We start from the raw sequence: 21,003 nt of genomic DNA, 5'->3' as shown, positions 1-21,003 counted from the left end.
GTTTGGCTCGCAGGCTATGGGAGGGGCTGTGGAAGATGCCTCCCAAGCAGGAGAGTGCTTGAGCAGTCCAGGCAGAGGGCATGTCTAATAAGGGAGTGGTAAAACCAGCCTCCCTAATGGAAATCCAAGTTAGGAACCAGGAGGCCTGTATAACATGCTCTTAGGGGCTAGGCTGGTCCCCAAAATCAAAATGATCCAAATATCCATGACATCGGCTGTACAGGGCCAGAGAAAAACACCTGAGAAGCTTGGTACTCATGGGTGGAGGGGGCAAGCGGGAAACGGAGCCAGCGTCGCTGCACTACAATTTCCTAAAATTGCTCCAGGCAGGGCCAAGCCCCCAGGGATAGGCGCAACTTAAATGTTTTGTTTTAAATGTTGTGAGAATCTGTGTGGGGCCCCCTCCACAGACCCTTGCCCACTGGAATCCTTCCTTAGGGCTCGATGCATAACAACATTGTCCCCGGGGACCCCATCTCCCTAGGACAAATGAAGCACTGGTTAGCACTGAAGCCCTGATGGTGTGCAGCCCCCACTTCAAATGGCAGAGTCTGACGAGAGCAGAGAGCACACCGCAGACACATCATGCCCGGGTGAGGGCAGGAAGAAACCGGGAGGATGTGCCAGCTCCACGAGGCACACATCTGCTGTAATGCAGTGAGAGCCAGCAGGGCTGTGCGAGAGTTGGCTCCCCTCCTTGGCCTCAACAATAGATGCACGCCAGGTGCCCCATCAGAGGGGCAGGGGCACCAGGGTCTTAAGAAAAATGCAGCACATGGCCACATGAAGAAGAATCAAAAGGAAAAAAGTATTTCAACTGCTCATGTATTATTCATTGCTGGGGGGTATGGGGGCATGGGATCATTAATTTGCGTATCTGGCTCGGTGTGGCCCAGGAAGAGTCTGGCACCACCAATGTTTAGGACGTATGTTTGTGAAAGCTGCAGGGAGTGCAGCAGCCCCCCCCCCCCCCCCCTCCAGAAATGTTGCTGTCTAAAGTCTCTAAGTCTCCTGGGGCATTATAATTATGACCCCCGGAAAGACTTTCCATTGTTTGGAGCACTCCTGGAACTCGAGCTTTTGCTCATTAGCTCTGGAGTGTGGGACGCCCTGTGGGTTCGGCTTAAAGCTGCGGTAGCAGCAATGTAAAAGTAGAAATAAGACTGGGACACATTAATCAATGTAGTGCTTAATTGACAATGTTCATGATTGACGATGCAAAGTGTTCTATAACGGTGAATAGTATTGAATGTTGGTACTGTCTGCATTGAATTCAGTTGTGTTGCAGTGGTGGATTATAAGATGTTTTCTGCTTTTACTAATGTGGTGAGCTCCCCCAAAACGCTAGTAGGCCTGCCTTATTGATAAGAATATACTCTTATATTGGGACGTATTATTATAGGGTTCGGGACCCACTAGGGGTGTAACGTGTCATGAGGGTGTCATCAAAGCTATTTCCATCTACCTGTTTGTAGATATTTGTAATTTAATGCATAGCATTTAGTACTATATGTAATGAAAGTACTTTTCAGTGACTGAACATTGCTTTTTTGAGTAGCCTTGTTACATGCCAGTAAGCTAGAGGTACTAGCCAAACCACACCCACCTTAAGTATTGGACAGCTCTGCTTCACTACCCTGAAAGAGTCCAATGCTACAACGGGATACTTGGTCCCCACTAAAGAGAAAATTGCGTACCTATTACTTGTGAAGCACTCACACTCTTTGCAACTGATTTCATACACCTTCACCCCTCCTCCCAAATCAAACTTCTGAGATTCAAGAAAGTGATCAAAAATGATCGGTATTGAGAGGCCCTTGGCTTCTGTCTCCCCAGGGACATGCTGCTAATAGCATGGCACATGTCTGTCTAATTTGATGCTCTCGTCCTGATTTGTAGGAATCACCTTCCTCCCTGCAGAGTGCTTTGGTCAATGTCGATGTTATGCAAAATCAATAAAATGAATATCACAGAATTATATTCTTGGGCATCAGGCTTCCATTATGCATAGAAATTGGAGCATATCATTTATCTTTTAGCATTTGAGAGTGTGGTCCTTTACACGAGCATGAAGTGTACAATGGAAGTTGATTTAACATGCTGGTAAGTTCAGTATTACTTCACCATAGATGAAAGTTAATGATGGGCAGGAGGGTGTGTGTCGGAACCACAAGGTGGGAATATAGGACCCCATTATGCATGTCACCTTATATGTATTGTTTATATTGCATGGGGATTTTTGGTGCATATAGCATAAACGTGTTGTTTTCAGGTCTCACCTACAGATCACTGTAGCTGTCTAGCAACATCTTATGTCCTCTTACTTGCATACACCACATAACACACACCACACAACATACAGATAAACATACCTATACAGAAAGGGGCTTTTGGCCAGCCTCTTTCAGTCATTTGCTACTGTGGTTCAGCTGGCTTTAGCCATTGGCTAGTAGGGTTGTCCATCAGCATTCTTATTAGCCCAATCCGTTTTGTGACTGTGAAGGCTATCTAACAAAGTAGACCACACACACATTGTCATTAATTCCTTGCTTTTCATTTATTTATTTTTGGTGCTCTGGGACCCCTGCCTGTGTTTTGCATATTGCACTTCTTCACGCTCCTCTCCACCATCGCTTAAGTCCTCCTTTTCTCTCACTTTTCTACCTGTTCCTGATGTGTTCTCATTGTCACTGCCCATGTCCCTCGCTCTTGTTATGGCTTTCTCTTTCTATTCTCTTGTGTGCCCAGTTGAATGCTTCCACTATATCTCACAAATCGAGAAAACAGCTGTCGGTTCTGGGATACTGTATCCTAAATGAAAAGGATAAAGTCCCACTCATTTAGAATACAATAAACAAGCACCTCCTCCTTTCCTTACTGTCGTGTCTTCACCAACCAACTTCTGCCCACTTAGCCTCACGGTACACATGTGGTCTCACACCCACTCTTTTAAAACTCGTCGTGGAGTGGGGTCAATATGATTCACGGATCCCATCCCAATCCATACTGTGATGAGCTGGGAGAGGATGGGGTTAGAGTAAGAAGCAAAGAGGCTGTGCAGCGTGATCCTCCAGTCCTTGCCACCCATGTGATGGTATCGTACTTTGACAGTTGTGCCTCAGGCATGAGTGAAATTTGAATTACGCCATCATAATTATTGGAATTTTGTTTTGTGCTTATTACAAGACATTTCTGACATAACGCCACTACATGTAATTACATGCATGTGCTGTAAAATGTTATCACTAGCATACAGGAACAATCAAACACGAACAGCTGTGGTTCGCGGTGCTTTGTTATAAAGCAGCTTTGTATCAGAAATTGTCGCGAGGGTGCATTTTGTGTTAAAACATAGTGCAAAATGACGGATTCGCATTTTGCGTAATTCTGCAACATTTCCTATAGTTTTCCAAAATTTAGGGTAATTATGTGTGAGAAAGTGTATTATTAGTTTGAGTGATTGTGGAACCTCACCGAGTAATAATGTCACTATTCTCTATCAGGGCCTTGAATGCAGGGGTCTGGCCCAAAGTCAAAGTTTTAGGTTGACCACAATGGAGTGCCGGTTGGATGCAGGGTCCGGGTTAGGCCCAGTCAAGTTTTCAACTTGGTACTAAGAAACATTTCTGCTTCTATTTCTTGACGACAGGGCTCATCAGCGGGGTCCTTTGCAGCTTGAATCCAGTGTTGCGTTCAGTGTCAGTTGACAGGTGAGGTTTATCGGTCCGATGAGAGCCTCAGTCCTCAACTGGAGTTTGAGGCTATCCACAAACCTACAAACTTTTCAGCAGGTGCAATCTGAAGTTGGCTGCCCAGGGAGGCCTCGACGATGGGGAGCCGAGTAGCGGTTGTGTGGTAATCTCTGGTTCTTTTTCCAGCAACGTTCTGTTTGAGCTCTTCCAGGAGATAAATCTACTCTAGCACCAACCAAGGGTCCAGGAGCTGGGAGTAGGTACCTCTTGGGGGCTAAGACTTGGTATCCCAGAATGCACCAGCAGGATTCCAGAGTTATAACTAAAAATGAAAACCTGGAACATTTGGTTAGCTTGTATACAGAAACACTGGCCCTGTGGCCAATAGTATCAGAATCAATTTAAATTTACCAAATAGTTACTTTAATTTAGTTCATATAGTAAATTTGAAGAGAATCCTCAGTGACGGGCCAGTGCGTTTGTAGTCCGAAACATGCTCGGTGCTGTTATAAACAGGACACACATGTGAAAATCAGTGATCAAAGATGTCTGTCATAAAACAAAACAAGTTTTTTTATGCTGTGTCCTAGTTTCATAAATTTGGGGATTTATTTATGTATTTTTCTAAACTTTTCCATGTTTTTTTTTTTTTGCTTTTGCAGAGTTTTATATAGCGCGAACCTGACCCGAATCGGGTATCAGAGCGCTTTACATAGCTCCAGTTACGTTACATGAGGACACACATTCATTTTGGTTAGGCACGGGAGATTAAGTGATTTGCCCAGAATCACAGGACGTTCTGCGTCCTTGCCGAGACTCGAACCCAATTCCCCAGATTCGAGGTCGACCGCCCTAGCGGTTCGGCCAACTCCTCTCCCCAAATTCCCCTTTTTAGGTCGAGCCTAGCGCAGCGTGCATGCGCTGCTCTTTGGGAGGCTTCTTGTGATCACGCCGAACTTCTCCATGTCCGTTTGGCAACTCCCACACATTGGCCTTTGCGTGTGTCTTTCAATACTGAAAGCACGCAAATGGCCAAAGGTGGGTGATTGACCCACCACCTTTCCAATGTGTCACTCACACGGTGTTTTGCTCTCGGGACCGTGCAGCGGCGCGCAGTGCGGCAGATGCATTCCTGTGTCCGCACCCACCATTTCTATTGAGCTGCTGTTTTTAATTAGCAGCTTGCGCGCCATTTGCAACACCTCCCACTCTTCTTTGTTTGTTCTTATTAGCAGCCGACTGGTTTCACTTTAGGGAACGCGGACCAGGCTTGCTGAAAGTGCAAGTTCATCCTAAATGTCTTTTTTATTTCGATAGTGTGACCAATCTGCCTCTCATCCTTCTGAGGTATACAGACAGCTTAGTGGGTTAATGCGTGCCCGGCAGAAACATTTGTATACCATGCTAGCCACAGGATTGTAGTGTTCATTAATACAAGGTAGAGCAGCAGCATTTTCACACCTTTATTATATTTAGGTCACCCTTCGGGGGCCGCTTCTTTAAACAGTGACAAACGGCTTAGGGACTCAGCATAGCTGCCAAGTAAGGTACACCGCTGCACTCTAATACTCCCTGTGGGGAAGTGCGCCCTGGTCCCATGAATGCCAAGGAATGGGGATAGATCTTGAAGATATAGGCAGCTTAGTGGGTTAATGTGTGCACCGTCGAAACTTTTGTATAGCATGCTGGCCACAGGACCAGTCGCTTTATCTAATTCATTTATAGAAGCTTTTGCTCTTCGTTCTGTAAATAATCAACACACTGTGTGCCTTAACCTCACCCTCTGAGGAAGAGGAGCGTCTCCATCTTCTAAACCCAAAAAGAACTTGACCACACAAAAGAGTTCCACGTGAACGAGCAACTCTTCGTGGGTTATGTGGGAGGTAAAAAACTGTCAGGCAGTGCAGAAACTAACCCTTTAGCGCTGGGTTGTGATCTGTATTAAGATCTTCTACGCTCTGGTTAAGAAAGCCCATTCCACCAGGGGAAAGGCTGTGACCATGGCATTTGCTTGTGAAGTGCCAGTACTGGACATCGGCCAGGCTGCAACATGGGCTTCCCTGCAAACATTTGCTAAACACTACTGCCTGCCTGGACAGTCAGGTCCGCAGGGACGGGAATTTTGCCTGCAGGACATTTTAGTGTGGCAAATCTGTCCACAGCCCACTGCCAGGATGGTATGGCTTGGGTATCCAATTCAAAGGTAAGGAATCTGAAGCTAGAAGTCTCTATCCGATGAACAAGTTACTTACCTTCGGTAACGCATTATCTGGTAGCGACAATATCTAGCTGCAGATTCCCTACAGACCCACCCATACCTCTCCGCGGACTCATTTATAGGGCCACGGTTGCTCCCTTTTCTGGGCCCTAGTTTGAACACATACTATTCGGTTCAATTATGGCTCTGGTCTTCTGGCGTGGAAAGCGTGAAAAGTAACTGGTGTCTGGTTCGCGCCTATATAGGTGACTGCAACATCACATCCAGCACCAACGATACCACGCGGAACAGAACAGAGCTGCCTGGCAGCGTGCAGGAGTACTGCTCACGCAAAAGGTACCGCCTGGGAAATTCAAAGGTGAGGAAATCTGCAGCTAGATATTCTCTACCAGATAATGCGTTACCGAAGGTAAGTAACTTGTTAATTAATACATGCACTCATAGAGTACCTTAGAGGTGCCTCCTGAAAACCTACCAACCACTAATGTCCTAGCTGACTGGTCCTAGCCAGCCTGCTACCACAGTCTTTGCTCTCAGGAGGTCAGGAACAAAGCCGCTCAGGCTGCGAATTAGCATTCCAAGTCAGGGAGTGTCAAAGAAGCATCACCTTTGGTATGCAAATCTGTCTTTCCTCACAGGAGAGGATGCCAACCCCATGCCTCCCCCCCCCCCCCCCCCTCTACCCCCACCCCACCTTGAGCAAGGTACGTTTGGCGCTTGGACAGGCAGTATAATTAGTAGTCTGAGAGGGGTGTACGCCCTCAAGCTAGTTCCACCTCTAAGATGGGCTGCCTGATGTGAAAACCAAAATTCAGTCTGCCATCTTTTTGATGGCAAGCTTAGGAACTCTGGAACTGGGTTATGCCCACTTCCCACAGGAAGTGGTCATGGTGACCCCAGGGGTAAGAAGCCCATTGGCTACTACCTTACACTCCCCTAGCTCCCCTAAAGCCAGGATTTAAGGCAGTCCCTTGTACCAGTAAATTAGATTCTGTTGACCTAAAAAAAGGACTGAAGAGCAGAAAAAAGCAAGAACTGAAGAAGAAGCAACTGACTTGGCTCCAACCCTGCTGGCCTGTTAGCCTATTCTCGACGATTGTGCCAAAGTCAAAACAATCTGCAGGCTTCTGAGCTTCCAAAGCCAGGGAGGACTGCCAGCTCTTCTTAAAAGACTCTGGAACTCCAGCAGAGCTGTTCCCCTTTACCCTGCAGGCACTAAAGAAAGAACTGTGTGGACTCCAGAACCACTTAGACCTGACTCCGGAAAGCACCACGGCACGCAAAGTGGGCCAACTGTGTCAGCATGGTCCCCAGACCCTCCAGCCTTGAAGCCCACCTTGGGTTCCCCAGCTGTGGACTTCCCGATGCTGCCTGCAGCCTCTGTGGGCAGGCCCCCCTCTACTGCGAGGCTCTGATAAAGACAAACCTGACGCCTCAAGGCGCCTCAAGGCACCTCAAGGCACCTCTGCACCTGTCATCCTTGGTCCCAGCAAAAGTGGACCGAAAGTGTCCCCGTGCATCGTGAGGCTTGAGCCCCCCTGCTGGTTCAGCCTTACTGGCCTCCCAGTCCAAACCTGCATCCTCTTTCCCACCGACCGATCCCCATTAACTAACATTGGGCACCTGATGCTGTATTACACCACTGCACTCCGCTGCCCTAGTGCCGCTGGAGGTGACCTGCTGGTGCTGGCTTGGACCTTGCCCTGTACTCTACCTAAGTCCTGAGGATTGGTCCAGTAAGCCACTGTAAAGAACTTGTATGCAGTGTTTGTTTTCCTCTTAGGATAACATTGCTGCCTATGGAAATTGCAGTAAGTGTCCATTTTTTAAACCTAAAAGTATATCTATCTTGAAACGTACTTACCTGATCATATTGATTCTGGTGCCTAAATATACATAAATGTTATTTTTATAAATTGGTCTGGAACTCCTTACTGAGTCGTGTGTACCATTTATTGACTACGTGTATTGCAGATGTCTAATACTGCTCGCTGATATGCCTATGGGTGCTGAACCACAATACCCTCTAGTAGAGCACATTGGGATTGCTAGAGCAAGCCCAGGTCCACTCAATAAAGGAATACCTGGGCTCTTTGCACAGTATACCTCTTTTTGGTATATCCTATAAAGAACCAGCTTCCTACACCAGTCTGACGCCTGGCTATAATTCTAAGGGTAAGTAACCTGTAGCTAGATAGTCTCTACCCGATAAGGTGTTACCAAAGGTAAGTAACTTGTTCTTTTTTTCCCTCAGTACAGGACAGTTCTTATACATGTCCTGGAATTGAGGGCAGTTATCCTGGAGCTCAGGGCCTATCTTCTCACTATACGCACAGCCATTTTCTATATGAGCAAGAGGGGATGCTCAATGCTGCTCTTTGTGTCGTCATTCCCATTCTTTAAATGAGGTTGCCGAATGAGAGCAGTCATCTGACTCCTACTTAATTTATTGTCACTCTAGAACTACAGCTGGAGGAAGTTAGTTATTTTGTTCAAATTTCACCTAATTGGGAACTCATCAATATTATTGACTTTACTCACCATTTGCAATGCACTGACGTTATGTTGTTTAACACAAGGGTCAACGCAAAGAGCACAATCTTTGCTAGTTGCATTGACATACTCCTTTCTGGAGGATCCCTTTCTTTTGCAGTGGTCAAACAGGTCCTTTTTAGGGTACTTCCTCCATTGTGCTTAAATGTAAAGCACCTCTTTACCTTTGCAAGACCCAAAATTATGAAACACCCAAAACAATCCAACATAATGAGATATTTGGCTGTGGAATCTCCACGCATCTTTCCATTGAGAGACCGGGATCTTCTACCACTAAAAGAACCCAAGTTGGAGATGGGGCCCATGTAAAACTGCTCAACCTGGTAGTGTCATTTCTGAAAGGTTGGTCTAAGGTCATAGAAGGTGTGTCAGAAATCTCTCATTGTACCTAAGTGGGCCACGAGTATGTCTACATGGTTGCAGTGCAGGGACCAAGTGCATTCCTGAGTGGATTGTTTATTCTCCTAGCTGCTGCTAGTTCATATTTCTTTCATGCATGTCGTCTATAGACACTTTTGGCACAATTGTTGACTCATGCAAGTCCAAATGAAGCTTAATTATTGTAAATTTGCATGGTGTTTGTACTGCAGTGCTGATGATTTCAGGTGAGTGATTTATATTTTATATGGCAAATTGTTGCACTAAAACGTTATGGGCATACAAGACTGAACGCCCATTTTTCTGTTAAATGTCTATATATACTAGTCACAACTTTGTTGTTTTCACAGTACATAAATATGTTAAAGGACTAAGGGAAGCAAAAAATAAGTATACGCATGCCACTAATTTAAAAAAACGTAATAGGGGGTTCCTATTTATGCAATCTCGAGCATTGGTTGGGCTCTCTGAAACCTCTAAACTTGGCGCCCCCTGTGTATTTTGCACACCAAAAGCTTCTCACGGAGAAAGTCATTCTTGCATGAAATACTTTGATAAAATATTCACGGGAGGCAAGTGCTGAACGTGTATGATTTTTAGATCTCGCCTAACGACAGCTTTAGCTTTTCCTTGTCGATGTATCTATTGTCTACAATAAAATGTAAATGAAGTCTAATTTAGGCCTGCTCCTTTCTCATGATTGGTTGCTGTGTATTGTTCCCTGTTCCTTATTATATATAGCATTCCATTCTGTTTTATTTGGTCTGTCTCACGCCTGGGTCATGTTTCAGATTGGATGACTTGGATTCTTCCACTGCTGACGTGAGGGAACTATGTATGTTTGTTAATCTGTCAGCACTCCTTGGGAGTGCATCACTGATGCATTATTAACAAAAAATGTTCCACCGTTGTAGCCACCATTTCGTGAGCTGGAGTACTCAACCATCTTCAAATCCTTTTTTTTATATAGTTAGAAAAATGAATTATAAGGTATCCAGCCATGCATATGCATGAGTGACCTTCATGAAATGTTATTGGCTCTAATCAATGCCAAACAAACCAGCATTGGCAAGGCCAATAGTTCTGTGCCTTAATGTAAAAGGGCAAGACCTGTTGGCTTTGCCAGTGCTCGTTTCAATACGGAAACTGCTTTTTGAAAACCCTTTTGATTGTCTATAGTAAAAAGAAGAGAACACTATTCAATCATTTAATTTAGAATGTAGAATTTTAGAAAAAAAAACACTACAACAGCATTTGATCTGTGGTACTGAGACTTTTGAAGCTGTTGCTTGCAGGGTTCTGGTGGCAATTTTGTATGACTGCAGCTACAGTGTTTAGGTTTTGCTTGCTTTTCATGAAGAGCACATTCAGGAAACAATGGGCAATTATTTAAGCTCTGCATAATAGTCTGGGCCTTTTATCTAAATGCATGCTTATAGACTAATAAACTAGAGGAAGGAAATGTGATTGAGTCGACGCCTGTAATTGAGTATTACCCACATTTCACGAGAATTATTTTTTTAATTTCGTTTAATTTGCATACTTCATAAGTATGACAATATCCCTATGATAAAACCGTTTTAAAGCTATTTGTTTGCTGAAATAGCAACCAAACTTATAATATAGTTAGGCATAACCCACCCCCTCGTACAGAACTTTTGATCTGAAAACCATCCTTAGTAAAATCATTGCACTTGACATTGGCCCTCAGCGGGGTATTAGTCACCCGCTAACTTAATATAAAACACTTTGCAGACAAATGTACGGCTTTAGATCCCATACATAATTAGCATTAGCTTGTTTCATGGTGCACCTCTTTGTGTAAACCAACAATACACGCTGGTGATTGTGTCTGCATGTATACAATATATTACTAGTCGCACATTTGGTCACTGTTGAGAAGACCCATTTGAGCCTGCGAAAGCTTAGTACCAAATCTTTGTCATATGTTGGGCCAAGAGTGAGACCCAATTCCAACTGCCTTGCATTTTGCGAGGCTTCATTTCTCAATTCGACATAGTCCTCTGCCTGTCCTTCGTGTCAAACTTGTGCTTTTTTCAGTTAATAGCCATTTACAGTATAGTACACTGTTTTTTCTGTGTGCCAGGGCCTGCAATCGTATTCGGGAGAAGAGAGAAGCTGCCAACGGAATCTTGTTTCAGAAGGAAAAAGAAATTCAACAGATTCGCTTGAGGACGAAAAGACTTACTGAGCATTCGGAAGAACAAAAAGCAGAAGTTCAGGTGAGCAAAATAAGTGTAATCTGTATTGTGCAATGTTGTGTACTTTGAGTATGCAGAGTACGTTACGGTAAGGCTTGGTATGCATTAAATATTTTCCAAATTACTCCATAGCAGCTGCTCTGTTGGTGGCCCCACCTTTATCCTCCCTGGAACAGAGTACCCAAATCCAGGTCAATTCGACTCTGATTAGAAACAGTTTACCTAAAGTTCACCCACCAGCCTCTACGCGCAGTCTGCCTGCACATAGGATGCCTACCAGGTCTATTTTAGAAAGCTTTCCAAGTGAAACATAAACTACTTCGTACTTTGAACATGGTAGCATGGAATTGACAAAGAACATACCTGCAGCCTTAGTTGACAATCCAAGAGCATGTAATGATCAGTTTGCTAGACTCACTGCTTTTGGAAACTGAGAAAGTGTACTTACTCTACACTGATGCTTCCTCTATTTGCCACCGTTTAGGTGAAACACAATTCTAGTACCCTCTTCTACATTATGGCAACCCAGACCAAAGTCCAGAGAAGCATTGCCTTAGTTTACGTAGGATCCTATAAGCACTGTTCAGTTTGTAATCATACCAGTATTCTTTTCTTTGTGGAATCCAGTGCCCTGCTTGAGTGAGACTGGCTAGTTTCAGCAAACTATGTGGACCAAATGTATGAATATTTCATGCTTATTGGAATTGTTAATGTTAGAAATGGGGTTCCTGGTTGGCTAGGGTATACACCTAAGCTAGGCAGAACCCATAACTCTAGTCAGGGTAAGGGAGTTACACACCCAAGATAACCCCTGTTCACCCCCCTGGTAGCTTGGCGGAGCAATCTGGCTTATCCCAGAGGCAATGTGTAAAGTGTTTGCGCAACACACTCACACACCAGTAACACACCACAAAAAGAGACACAAGGTTATTTAAAAATATCCGTTGTATTGTTCATAAAACCCATTAGACCACTATCACATAAATCACTGTGCCACTAGGCATTTGTCATGACGTCACATAGATCATAAATCACTTTGCCATAAAGCAATGGTCATAACATTACAAGTTAGTGCACTCAAGTAGGTACTCATAGGATGCACACGTTAAGAAAACATCATCACAACACTACACATTATGCAGGTCCCAAAGTGATACTCATTATCCTATCACATGTAAGGCAAAATGACATAAATTATCACATCAGGGCACGAGCTGTAGCAGCTGGGTAAAGCACCCAAGATACAGGAATCACCAGTCACTGTGCAACATAACAGTACAAGCGTCAGACCAACCTGCATCAAAACATTAGTTCATAAGTAACCCCATGGATGAAAACACATGCATTAGAATGTCACAATACCAGCAGGGACAAAAACATATTCCCAGAAGTTTCTAGGTTGTAGCATACATGCACACCTCTTAGGGTTTCCCAGCCCAAACAAAGAGCTTCACAAGAAATAATTCTGCCCATCCACACTTCTCCTAGTAAGGTTTCCCCCAGTCCTCCAGAAGAAATATTTGATTATGGGGATGACGAGGAAGGAGATTCAGATGAGGAGGGTATGTTTGATGTGGCCCACAGACCTTCAGATCAAATGCCAGGAGGATGATAATGAGTATATTTACTACCCTCAAGACCCCAACCAAGATAGACAGAGGGAACAAATCATTTAAATGCTTTTTTCCCTAGTATCAAATCTGCAGCATATGGTGAAAGATTACTACCGCAGATTCCCTCCATCAGAACCGGCTTTTTCAGTCCCTCAAACTCCTATTACTCAGCCATCTTTGATAATAAGATCTCCTTCTTTTTCTCCACCACCTGCAGCACCGCAACCGCAGGGTCAAGAACATCACACTACTGATGATGAAAGTGAGGAAGGAGAACTGGATGAGGTATCACTGTCTAACGAATGGGACGATTATCAGATACAGACATGATCTGCTTCAACCCCACCTCCGGTGGATTTGCCACATAAAGACATAGGGGGTTTTCATACCCTTATGGAAAGAGCGGCAAAGAGATTGTAGCTTCCCCTGGTCACCAAACAAGCTGACTGTTTCGTATACGATTTTAAGGAGCAGACTAAAAGACAGGTTCGTTCAATCCCAATAGTGGATTTTATATGGGAGGAAGGCCTAAAGGTAATGACAACACCAGCTTCAATTCCACCTAAGTTAGAAAAGAAATATAAGGCACCTGACAGCTCACCTGCCTGCCTTATAGGGCAACCAAAGCCAGTTTTGGTGACTTCCTAGGCAGCTCTACGTCATGCCAGAAATCCTGATTCACCGCTGTCCGCCCCTCCTGATAGAGAGAGAAGACGTCTTGACTCCATTGGCAAGAAATTCTCTACTATGGCAGCAACCACGGTTAGAGCGGCGAACCCTTGCCATTCTGGGTAGATACAACTGCCAAATGTGGTCGGACATTTTGCTGTTCATTGATATGTTGCCTGAGGACTCGAAGGCAGAAGCAAGGAAAATTCTTCAGGAAGGGGAGAGGATCTTGGCGGAGATTATTGAATGTGCTGTAAACGTTTCATCAACAGGTTTCCGTCAGTTGGCTGGGGCGACGGTCCTAAGACGATCGGGATGATTGAGAGCTACCTGTTTCCGCCAGGAAGTACAAACTGAAAACATTGATATGCCTTTTGATGGTGAATCCCTGTTTGGCCGACTTTGATGAAACGATTACAAACGATTAAGAAAGATACAGATACTGTGAAGGCGCTAGGCACCCTGCAGATTAAGAGGCAGCCTGTTCGTGGAGCAAGAGGCCGTGGTCCATCTTCCTTTCGGGGAGGTTATAACCAGTACAAACAATTCCAACCGTATCAGTGACAATCCCTATATACATCAACACAACCGCACCAGCGGTCGTACAAGCAACCTCCTGCCGCTTCCTATAAGCACTATAGAGGAAAGACAGCCTTTAGAGGCAGAGATGCCACCAAGAAACAGTGACGAACGCCCAGTGTCTGCCACAATTCCCACCAGTTCTTGCGAAATTGGTGGAAAGATTTCCTGTTTCCTCCCCAAATGGTTTATGATAACAACAGACAGATGGGTCCTAGATATAGTTTCCAACGGTCACACTTTGGAATTTCAACAGATCCCTCCAAATTGCCCACTCGAGGTCCTTCGCCTTCTCATCAAACTGAATTACTCTCTCAGATAAAAGTCATGTTGCACAAGGGAGCGATCCAAGTGGTAGCAAGTGCACAGCGAGGGACAGGATTTTATTCAAGAAATTTCCTCATAAAGAAATCAGGGGAATGGCGCCCAATTTTGGACCCACGTCGCCTCAACAATTTCCTGAAAAAATACTTTTCGTATGTTATCTCTTCAGGAGGTGCTTCAATTAGTGAATCAAGGAGATCATATGACAACCTTACAACTTCAGGATGCCTATTTCCATATCCCCATTCACCTCAAACACAGGACATTCTTATGCTTCAGAGAGCTGGCATGGACTATCAGTTCAGGTTCTCCCATTTGGCCTTCGTGCGTCTCCTCGAGTGTTCATCAAGGTTCTGGCACCGGTGGTGGCCTTTCTATAACAAGCAGGAATTCAAATTTTCCCTTACCTGGACGATTGTCTCATAAAAGCAAAATCCTGTAGAGTCGCAAGCAACCATACTCAGTAAGGCCTGTCCTTTTTCCAGTTCTTGGGGCTGTCCACCAACGTTCCAAAGTCTCAGCTAATCCCCTCGAGGGTCAGAACGTTATATACACTCAACAGGCACAGGCCTTTGCTTCATTGGAACGGCAGAAAAAGATTCACAGGCTGGCAGCTGTACTCCTCGTTAAAAAAAAAAAAGTCAATTTCAGTACGGAAGTACACATCACTTCTGGGAATTCTGTCTGTGAGAAGGTGGCCTGGTATATGCTGTCCACTAATTAAAGTGGGCACCCTGTACCAGTTCACACGACCCTTATGATGTATGAGGTCAAAGATAACCTTTAGAAAGCTATCCTAGTGGTAGCTGTGGAGAGCAACCTTACAGCTTAATCTTGAAGGAATGTAAACCAGCTTGTTTTACCAGAATATCACCTCTTATATGACTAAATGAAAGGAGAATCAATCAAAATTAGGGGGAGGAGGAGGATTGGGCTAGGTTCACCCTCCTGTGTTACAGAGAACAGAAAAAAGAATCCGTAGATGACGGATCAAAAGAACCTAGTCAAGAAAAACGGGGGATTGACCAACTGGGTGAAAGGCCACCTCTAGTTGTAGAAAAGAAAAATGTATTTTCTTGAGTCCCCTCACTCACTCAGGGTTGCCCCTAGGTGACGTGCTTCATCATTGGGGCCATCCCAAACATCTATATCTTAGTAAGTGGTGCAAGCGCCATCTTACACAGTCTGCAGTAGCAGGCCTGTCGTGTCATTTTGAATGGCCTCTCATGGGTGGCATAATACATGCTGGAGCCCATGGGAAGCCTCTGGGGTACCCATGTCTGGGGTACATGGTGTACTATATACTAGGGACTGAAAAGGGTACCCCAGTATCCAATCTGGAGTGTACCTAAAGTACATACATAGCAATTTAAGGGAGAAAGCAGATAGACTGGGTCCTGGATAGCAGGATCCCAGTCAGACTAGTCCAAAAACAGTGTGACATGAGCAAAAAATGGGGGTACCCATAAGAAGCAGATACTACTTTCCTACACTGTCCTCCTGCATTCCCCTCATTCCCAACTGCCACTTGCGGATGAGACCCTTGCAAGAAGAACTAGAAAGTCAGTGGTTACAAATCTAAGGGTCCTTCGAGGATATCATCCTGATAACACCACAGACGAAAGATGCGCTTCGATGTTGAACTCACATCCCGAACATAGCCACAGGCTAGTTGTTCTTAATAGAATAACCGCAATACGTAATTATGACTGATGCCTCCCTCGAAGGTTGAGGAGCACATCTGGAGGGTTTAACAGTCAAGGGCAAATGGGACAGCCAACAACGGTCCCTACACATCAATCTGTTGGAACTCCAAGCTATTTTCCTGGATCTGAAGTATTTTCTTTCAAAAATCTCAGGAGCATCAGTTTTAATCTGGACAGACAATACTACTAGTATGCATTATCTAAACAAACGAGGCGGAACAAGATCGACAATGCTATCTCTACAAGCCCAACAAATTTGGGATTGGGCAATTCAGCACCAGATAATCTTAACAGCGGAACATGTTCCAGGAGTGGCCAATATCCTTGCAGATTCCCTGAGCAGGTCAATCTCTGCCAGCCACGAGTGGGAACTGCACCAACCAACGTTGGATCACCTCTTTCAATCATGGGGCAAACCGAATTTAGACCTATTTGCAACCAATCAGTACCTCAAATGCCGATTCTTCGCTGGAATGTGTTTTTGATCATATGGTCAAAGTTATATATGCTTACCTTTTTCCTCTGATTCCTTTCATTCCAAGGGTGCACCGGAAGATGAGGAAGGAACCTTGCCGAATACTGCTCATAGCGCCCATGTGGCCTCACCAGTTCTTGTTCACGGAGCTCCGCCACCTCTTGGAGTGCAAACCCATTCTGTTAAGTCCGATACTGAACCTGTTGATGACAAATCACAGCCAGGTCTGTCATCCAGACCCAACATCTGTTCGATTGTCGGCTTGGCTCCTGAACACTGAGTTCGCCGGTCTAGCCATCCCTGCTGATTGTCGAAAGGTCCTTGCGAATGCTAGAGCTCAATCCACCATAAAGACTTACAAGCTCAAATGGAAAAGATTCTGTCACTGGTGTTCAAGCTCCGAGGTACATCCTATTCAGTCGCCACCAGAGCAGTTACAACCTTTTTTCCTACAGCTGGCTAAGTCTGGTCTGTCCCGTTCGTCCATTACGTTTTTTCTTGCCGCAATATCCAGATTTCGGCTCCATAATGGGTCATTCACTTTGTTAGTCAAGAATTATGAAACCATTTCTAAAAGGCTTGTTTAGGATGTTCCCACCAATAAGGCGGCTGCCTCAGCCTTGGCATCTCAACATTGTGCTGGTGCAACTTAAGAATGAACCATTTGAGCCCATTCATAGAGCGGACTTCAAATATATCCCATGGAAAACGTCCCTTCTGCTGGCTCTTACGTCAGCTAGATGAGTAAGCAACATACACGCTTTCACTATTCGTCACCCCTTCCTTTAATTTTCAAGGGACTTTGTTATACTTCATAGCAATCTTACTTTCATCTCTAACATCCCATCGGATTTTCATTTGAATGGGCCAGTCATATTAAATACTTTTTTCCCAAATCCGCAAACACCAGCGGAAAGATCATTACACTCCTTGATAGATGTATAAAATTCTATTTGCAGAAGACCGCCAGCATCTGCAAAACTGACCAGCTGTTTGTGGCATATGGGAATTTCAGGAAGGGATATCCTGTTACTAAACGGACTATAGCGTGTTAAATATCAGCAGCTTTTCAGTAATGTCATCAACAAGCAGGAAAACCACTGTCTTCAACAGCGAAAGCTAACTCTACGAGAGCTGTTTCCTCTCAGACAGCCCTCTTTGCCGGTGTGCCTATACAGCAGATTTGCAGAGCAGCAACCTGGTCCAGCAGGCGCACATTTTACACAGCATTACTGTTTAGAAGCCACAGGCAATGCCGACACAGCTGTAGGAAATGCGGCTCTCCGTAATCTTTTTCAATAAGGTGAGCCTCTCTCCTTCCCACCTTCCCATATGGTTTGACTATTCCTTTTATTTTGTTTACAACTGAATTAGTGTTGTTTATGTGTGTACATTGTTATATTTATATACATAGGTGTATGGAAATGTCTATATAGATATATATTTATGTATTTGTGAAGCATTTTACTATGTACATGGTTACGTATGCTTTTTCTGCATGACATCAGCATACAGGCCTATAATATTACTGCCATCTATTCGGATTCATGCATGTGAATCTATAAAAGATAACCCAATACTGGAGAAGAAAATAAGTTACTTACCTGTAAACTGAGGCTGCACCTAAACTTGATTTATGATTTACCTCCTTTCTGGAAGTGTTGGAGGACCAAACAGACTTGCGGGTCCAGTAAATGGGAAGGTGGAGGGGTTGGGGGGGATTTAGTGCTACTATGTAATGAAAAGCACTCACTTTCTTGAAAATAACTGAACCGGACATTGAGTTAAAGTACACATTGGTTGACTGTCAAGTTCTGGGCTCAAACACGCCACACCACCTCCCTAAAAAAAAGCCAGTTTGTCCCTGTTACCTTAAGAGTTCATTGCCGAAAGGGTTCTACTTAGACCAGTTTGCTGAGTAATAGAAGTACCTAGTATTGGCAAACTAACTCCATCATCACAGCAGCTTACCTGTAGCCCTTGTTTTCACCATGACCTTAGTGGGGTCTGACATCAACTGCTGCCTAAAGCATGGTGGATAAGAACAGGAGAAATGAAAGAATGGCTGACATGCAGAGAACTCCCTGTGCATAAGGGACATTGCAAAATAATGCCGCTTTCTCCCCACCCCTCTCCCTGTCTGTCTTTGGGGTTTCATTTCTGCAAAACACTGCTGAATAGTCAGCCATTATATGGTGGCCACAAGGCATAGGATTTTTACCGAAAGTTCTAAGGCCATGTCATTGGGTGCAATATCTTTGAACATACCATGCCAGAGCGGCTTGTTTCTGGCACAGTTGATTGTTGGCATGGACAGGTCCGCCACCATTCCACTTGCTTGGAATTCCACTTGCCTCAATTTAATGGGCCTGTTAGGTTTTCAAAATACTATTTGTTTCTGTTTGACAAATAGCTGGCCTGTACTCAAAGAATTCTATGGCAGGACACGGAGGCGAGGATTAGGCTTATACTTCCTTCGCTTTATTACAGTAATTAAGCTCCAGAAAGAGGAGCTTAATTACTGTAATAAAGCGAATGAATAAAGGAAGTATAAGCCTAATCCTCACCTCCGTGTCCTTAATAGAATTGGTAACTTTCCTTTACAATAGCTAGGAAATTTCTCATTATCCATATAGATCAAGGATGAGGGTAGCCAGGCCTCTTTGCACCTACGCAACGGGGAGATGAATCATTCTGATACATTTGAAAAGCAGCTATAGCATTGATATCACACAAACAATAAGCAGGTACTAAAGATCTCCATTTTTGGACTGCTTCTTTTAATTCAGGACTGAGAACCTATGAATGATCCAGTGCTTGAGAAGTAAGTTACTGACCTAATTACTGCTCTTCACTATTGGTATCCTTCGTAGATTCAAATGCGACCGGCCCAACTCTGAGGTGAGGAAAATAATAATTTAGCACACATTAGTTGTGACATCTGAAGATACCTCTTATGGTTTAGTGCTTCAACAATTCGATAGATGGAACCGAAAAGGCCTGAAATTAGGTAACTTGGCTACTATACTAAATAGTTCTTTAACACTGCTATGTAAATGTACTCAAGGTCCCAACCTGATGGCAATATTTAAAAATAATTTGTGTCCATGAAATGGAGCAGTTGGGAGCTTAAAAATAAGAAACCTAGTCCTCCTGCACTTCAAAGAGCTTTTTGAAGAGAGGGAACCCTTTTTAAGATACATCCAGCAGTTCTATAGCAAGGGTATTATTGGGCAATCTGAATGGTGCATCTTTTGCTTTTCTGGCCTCCTGTGTCTTTTTTCCTGTTACCTTTCCCAGGGAGGATATTTTTATTCCGTTCGGGCTAAGAAATATTAATGAAGATCCCATGACTGAGCAGAAAAGAACATGGTGTTTATTTTATTTAGTAAACCTAGTTGATCATTACTGCTTTCACCATCCCATTCATGAGCAACTTCCCACAATTCCAATGTAAAATAGGAGCTATGCTACAGGTAAAATGAATTTTGTGCTGTAGATAGCTAAGATCTGAGCTGAAGTAACTAATGTAGCATTGCACTGTGTGATTCTTGGAAGCCTAAATCTGTTAAAGTGATAGGCTTTGATTACTTGAATCTGGTGAAAGATTCTAAAAGTCTAGTTTAATCGGAAGTGACTGCTTAAAAATTACAGCTACATAGTACACATTTAAAAAATTATTTTCTCTATTAAATTTCAAAGATACCACAGATATGTGGAGATACTGAATGCTTAAGAATCTAATGAAGCTGCAGACTGGAGAATCAGAATTTTATAAAAGTTAATTTTCTATCTACAGGGTTATTTAACATTTGTTTTACTTTCCTAGGCAATCATTGCTGGTTTCCAAAGTGGCTTGGAAAAATATCATGCAAGTCTGATCCGAGCAAAAGAAGACGGGGCAGCCAGTCAAAGCAAGAAAATTGATGATCTGAAAAGAAAACGAGACAAGAGATGTTAAGATACGAGTGGCTATATTCTTTGTATAATCAACTAAACCTGTTCTGTAAATATAAAAATTCTTACTTTCTAACTCCTTATTATTTATAATGCAAGTATTTTTACACATTAAAGTATGTTAAAAACACAAACCCTTCATATTGCTGCCTTCTTGAACTGCTGCATTCTTCATCTTTAATTGACGTATGTGCATGCAAGTAATGTCTCCCAGATTTCAGTTTTGCTTCCGAAAATGTTCTAGGTACTCCAACATCCTCCTTGTCATGTACGTAGAGTTAATAATTTACAGATCACTTGAAATATCTTGTTTTTGTTTATTTCCCTGTCACAAGTGTGCACCCATCGGGCAGTGTTGGACTGTGAACCCTTAAATTAGGGAGGGCAAACCTTATACTGGTGTGCAAACCTTATAAAAAATTAGGGCTTTCTGTTTGTAAACCAGCCTCTCCCAGACAGAATTTTAAATTATCTAAAAGGAAATTCCTAGGACTTTTCACAATGATTTAAAATATTCTATGTTGCAACTACAGTTATGGGGTTTCAATTGAAAAGCTGGTTTTATTTGTTATGCATATAACTTAGGTGGCAGTTGAAAATCTGCATGAAACTTCCAA

The 21,003-nt window shown here is 43.6% G+C and overlaps 1 protein-coding gene across 4 annotated transcripts in view; it reads left to right on the top strand.

Moving 5' to 3' along the window:
* The window catches only part of NUF2 (NUF2 component of NDC80 kinetochore complex), a 198,437-nt gene extending 177,917 nt beyond the window's left edge, over positions 1-20,520 (top strand). For all 4 annotated transcript variants that reach the window (XM_085601504.1, XM_085601505.1, XM_085601502.1 and 1 more), the window contains exons 13-14: positions 10,949-11,084; positions 20,259-20,520. In XM_085601504.1, the coding sequence (XP_085457630.1) occupies positions 10,949-11,084; positions 20,259-20,390 (268 nt within the window). In that variant the 3' untranslated portion in view covers positions 20,391-20,520. The remainder of the gene's footprint in view (positions 1-10,948; positions 11,085-20,258) is intronic.
* Positions 20,521-21,003: the final 483 nt, after the last annotated feature.

Source organism: Triturus cristatus, chromosome 4_2 (assembly GCF_964204655.1).
Source record: "Triturus cristatus chromosome 4_2, aTriCri1.1, whole genome shotgun sequence".
Lineage (NCBI taxonomy): Eukaryota > Metazoa > Chordata > Amphibia > Caudata > Salamandridae > Triturus > Triturus cristatus.
This window is presented reverse-complemented; position numbering and strand designations above follow the sequence as displayed.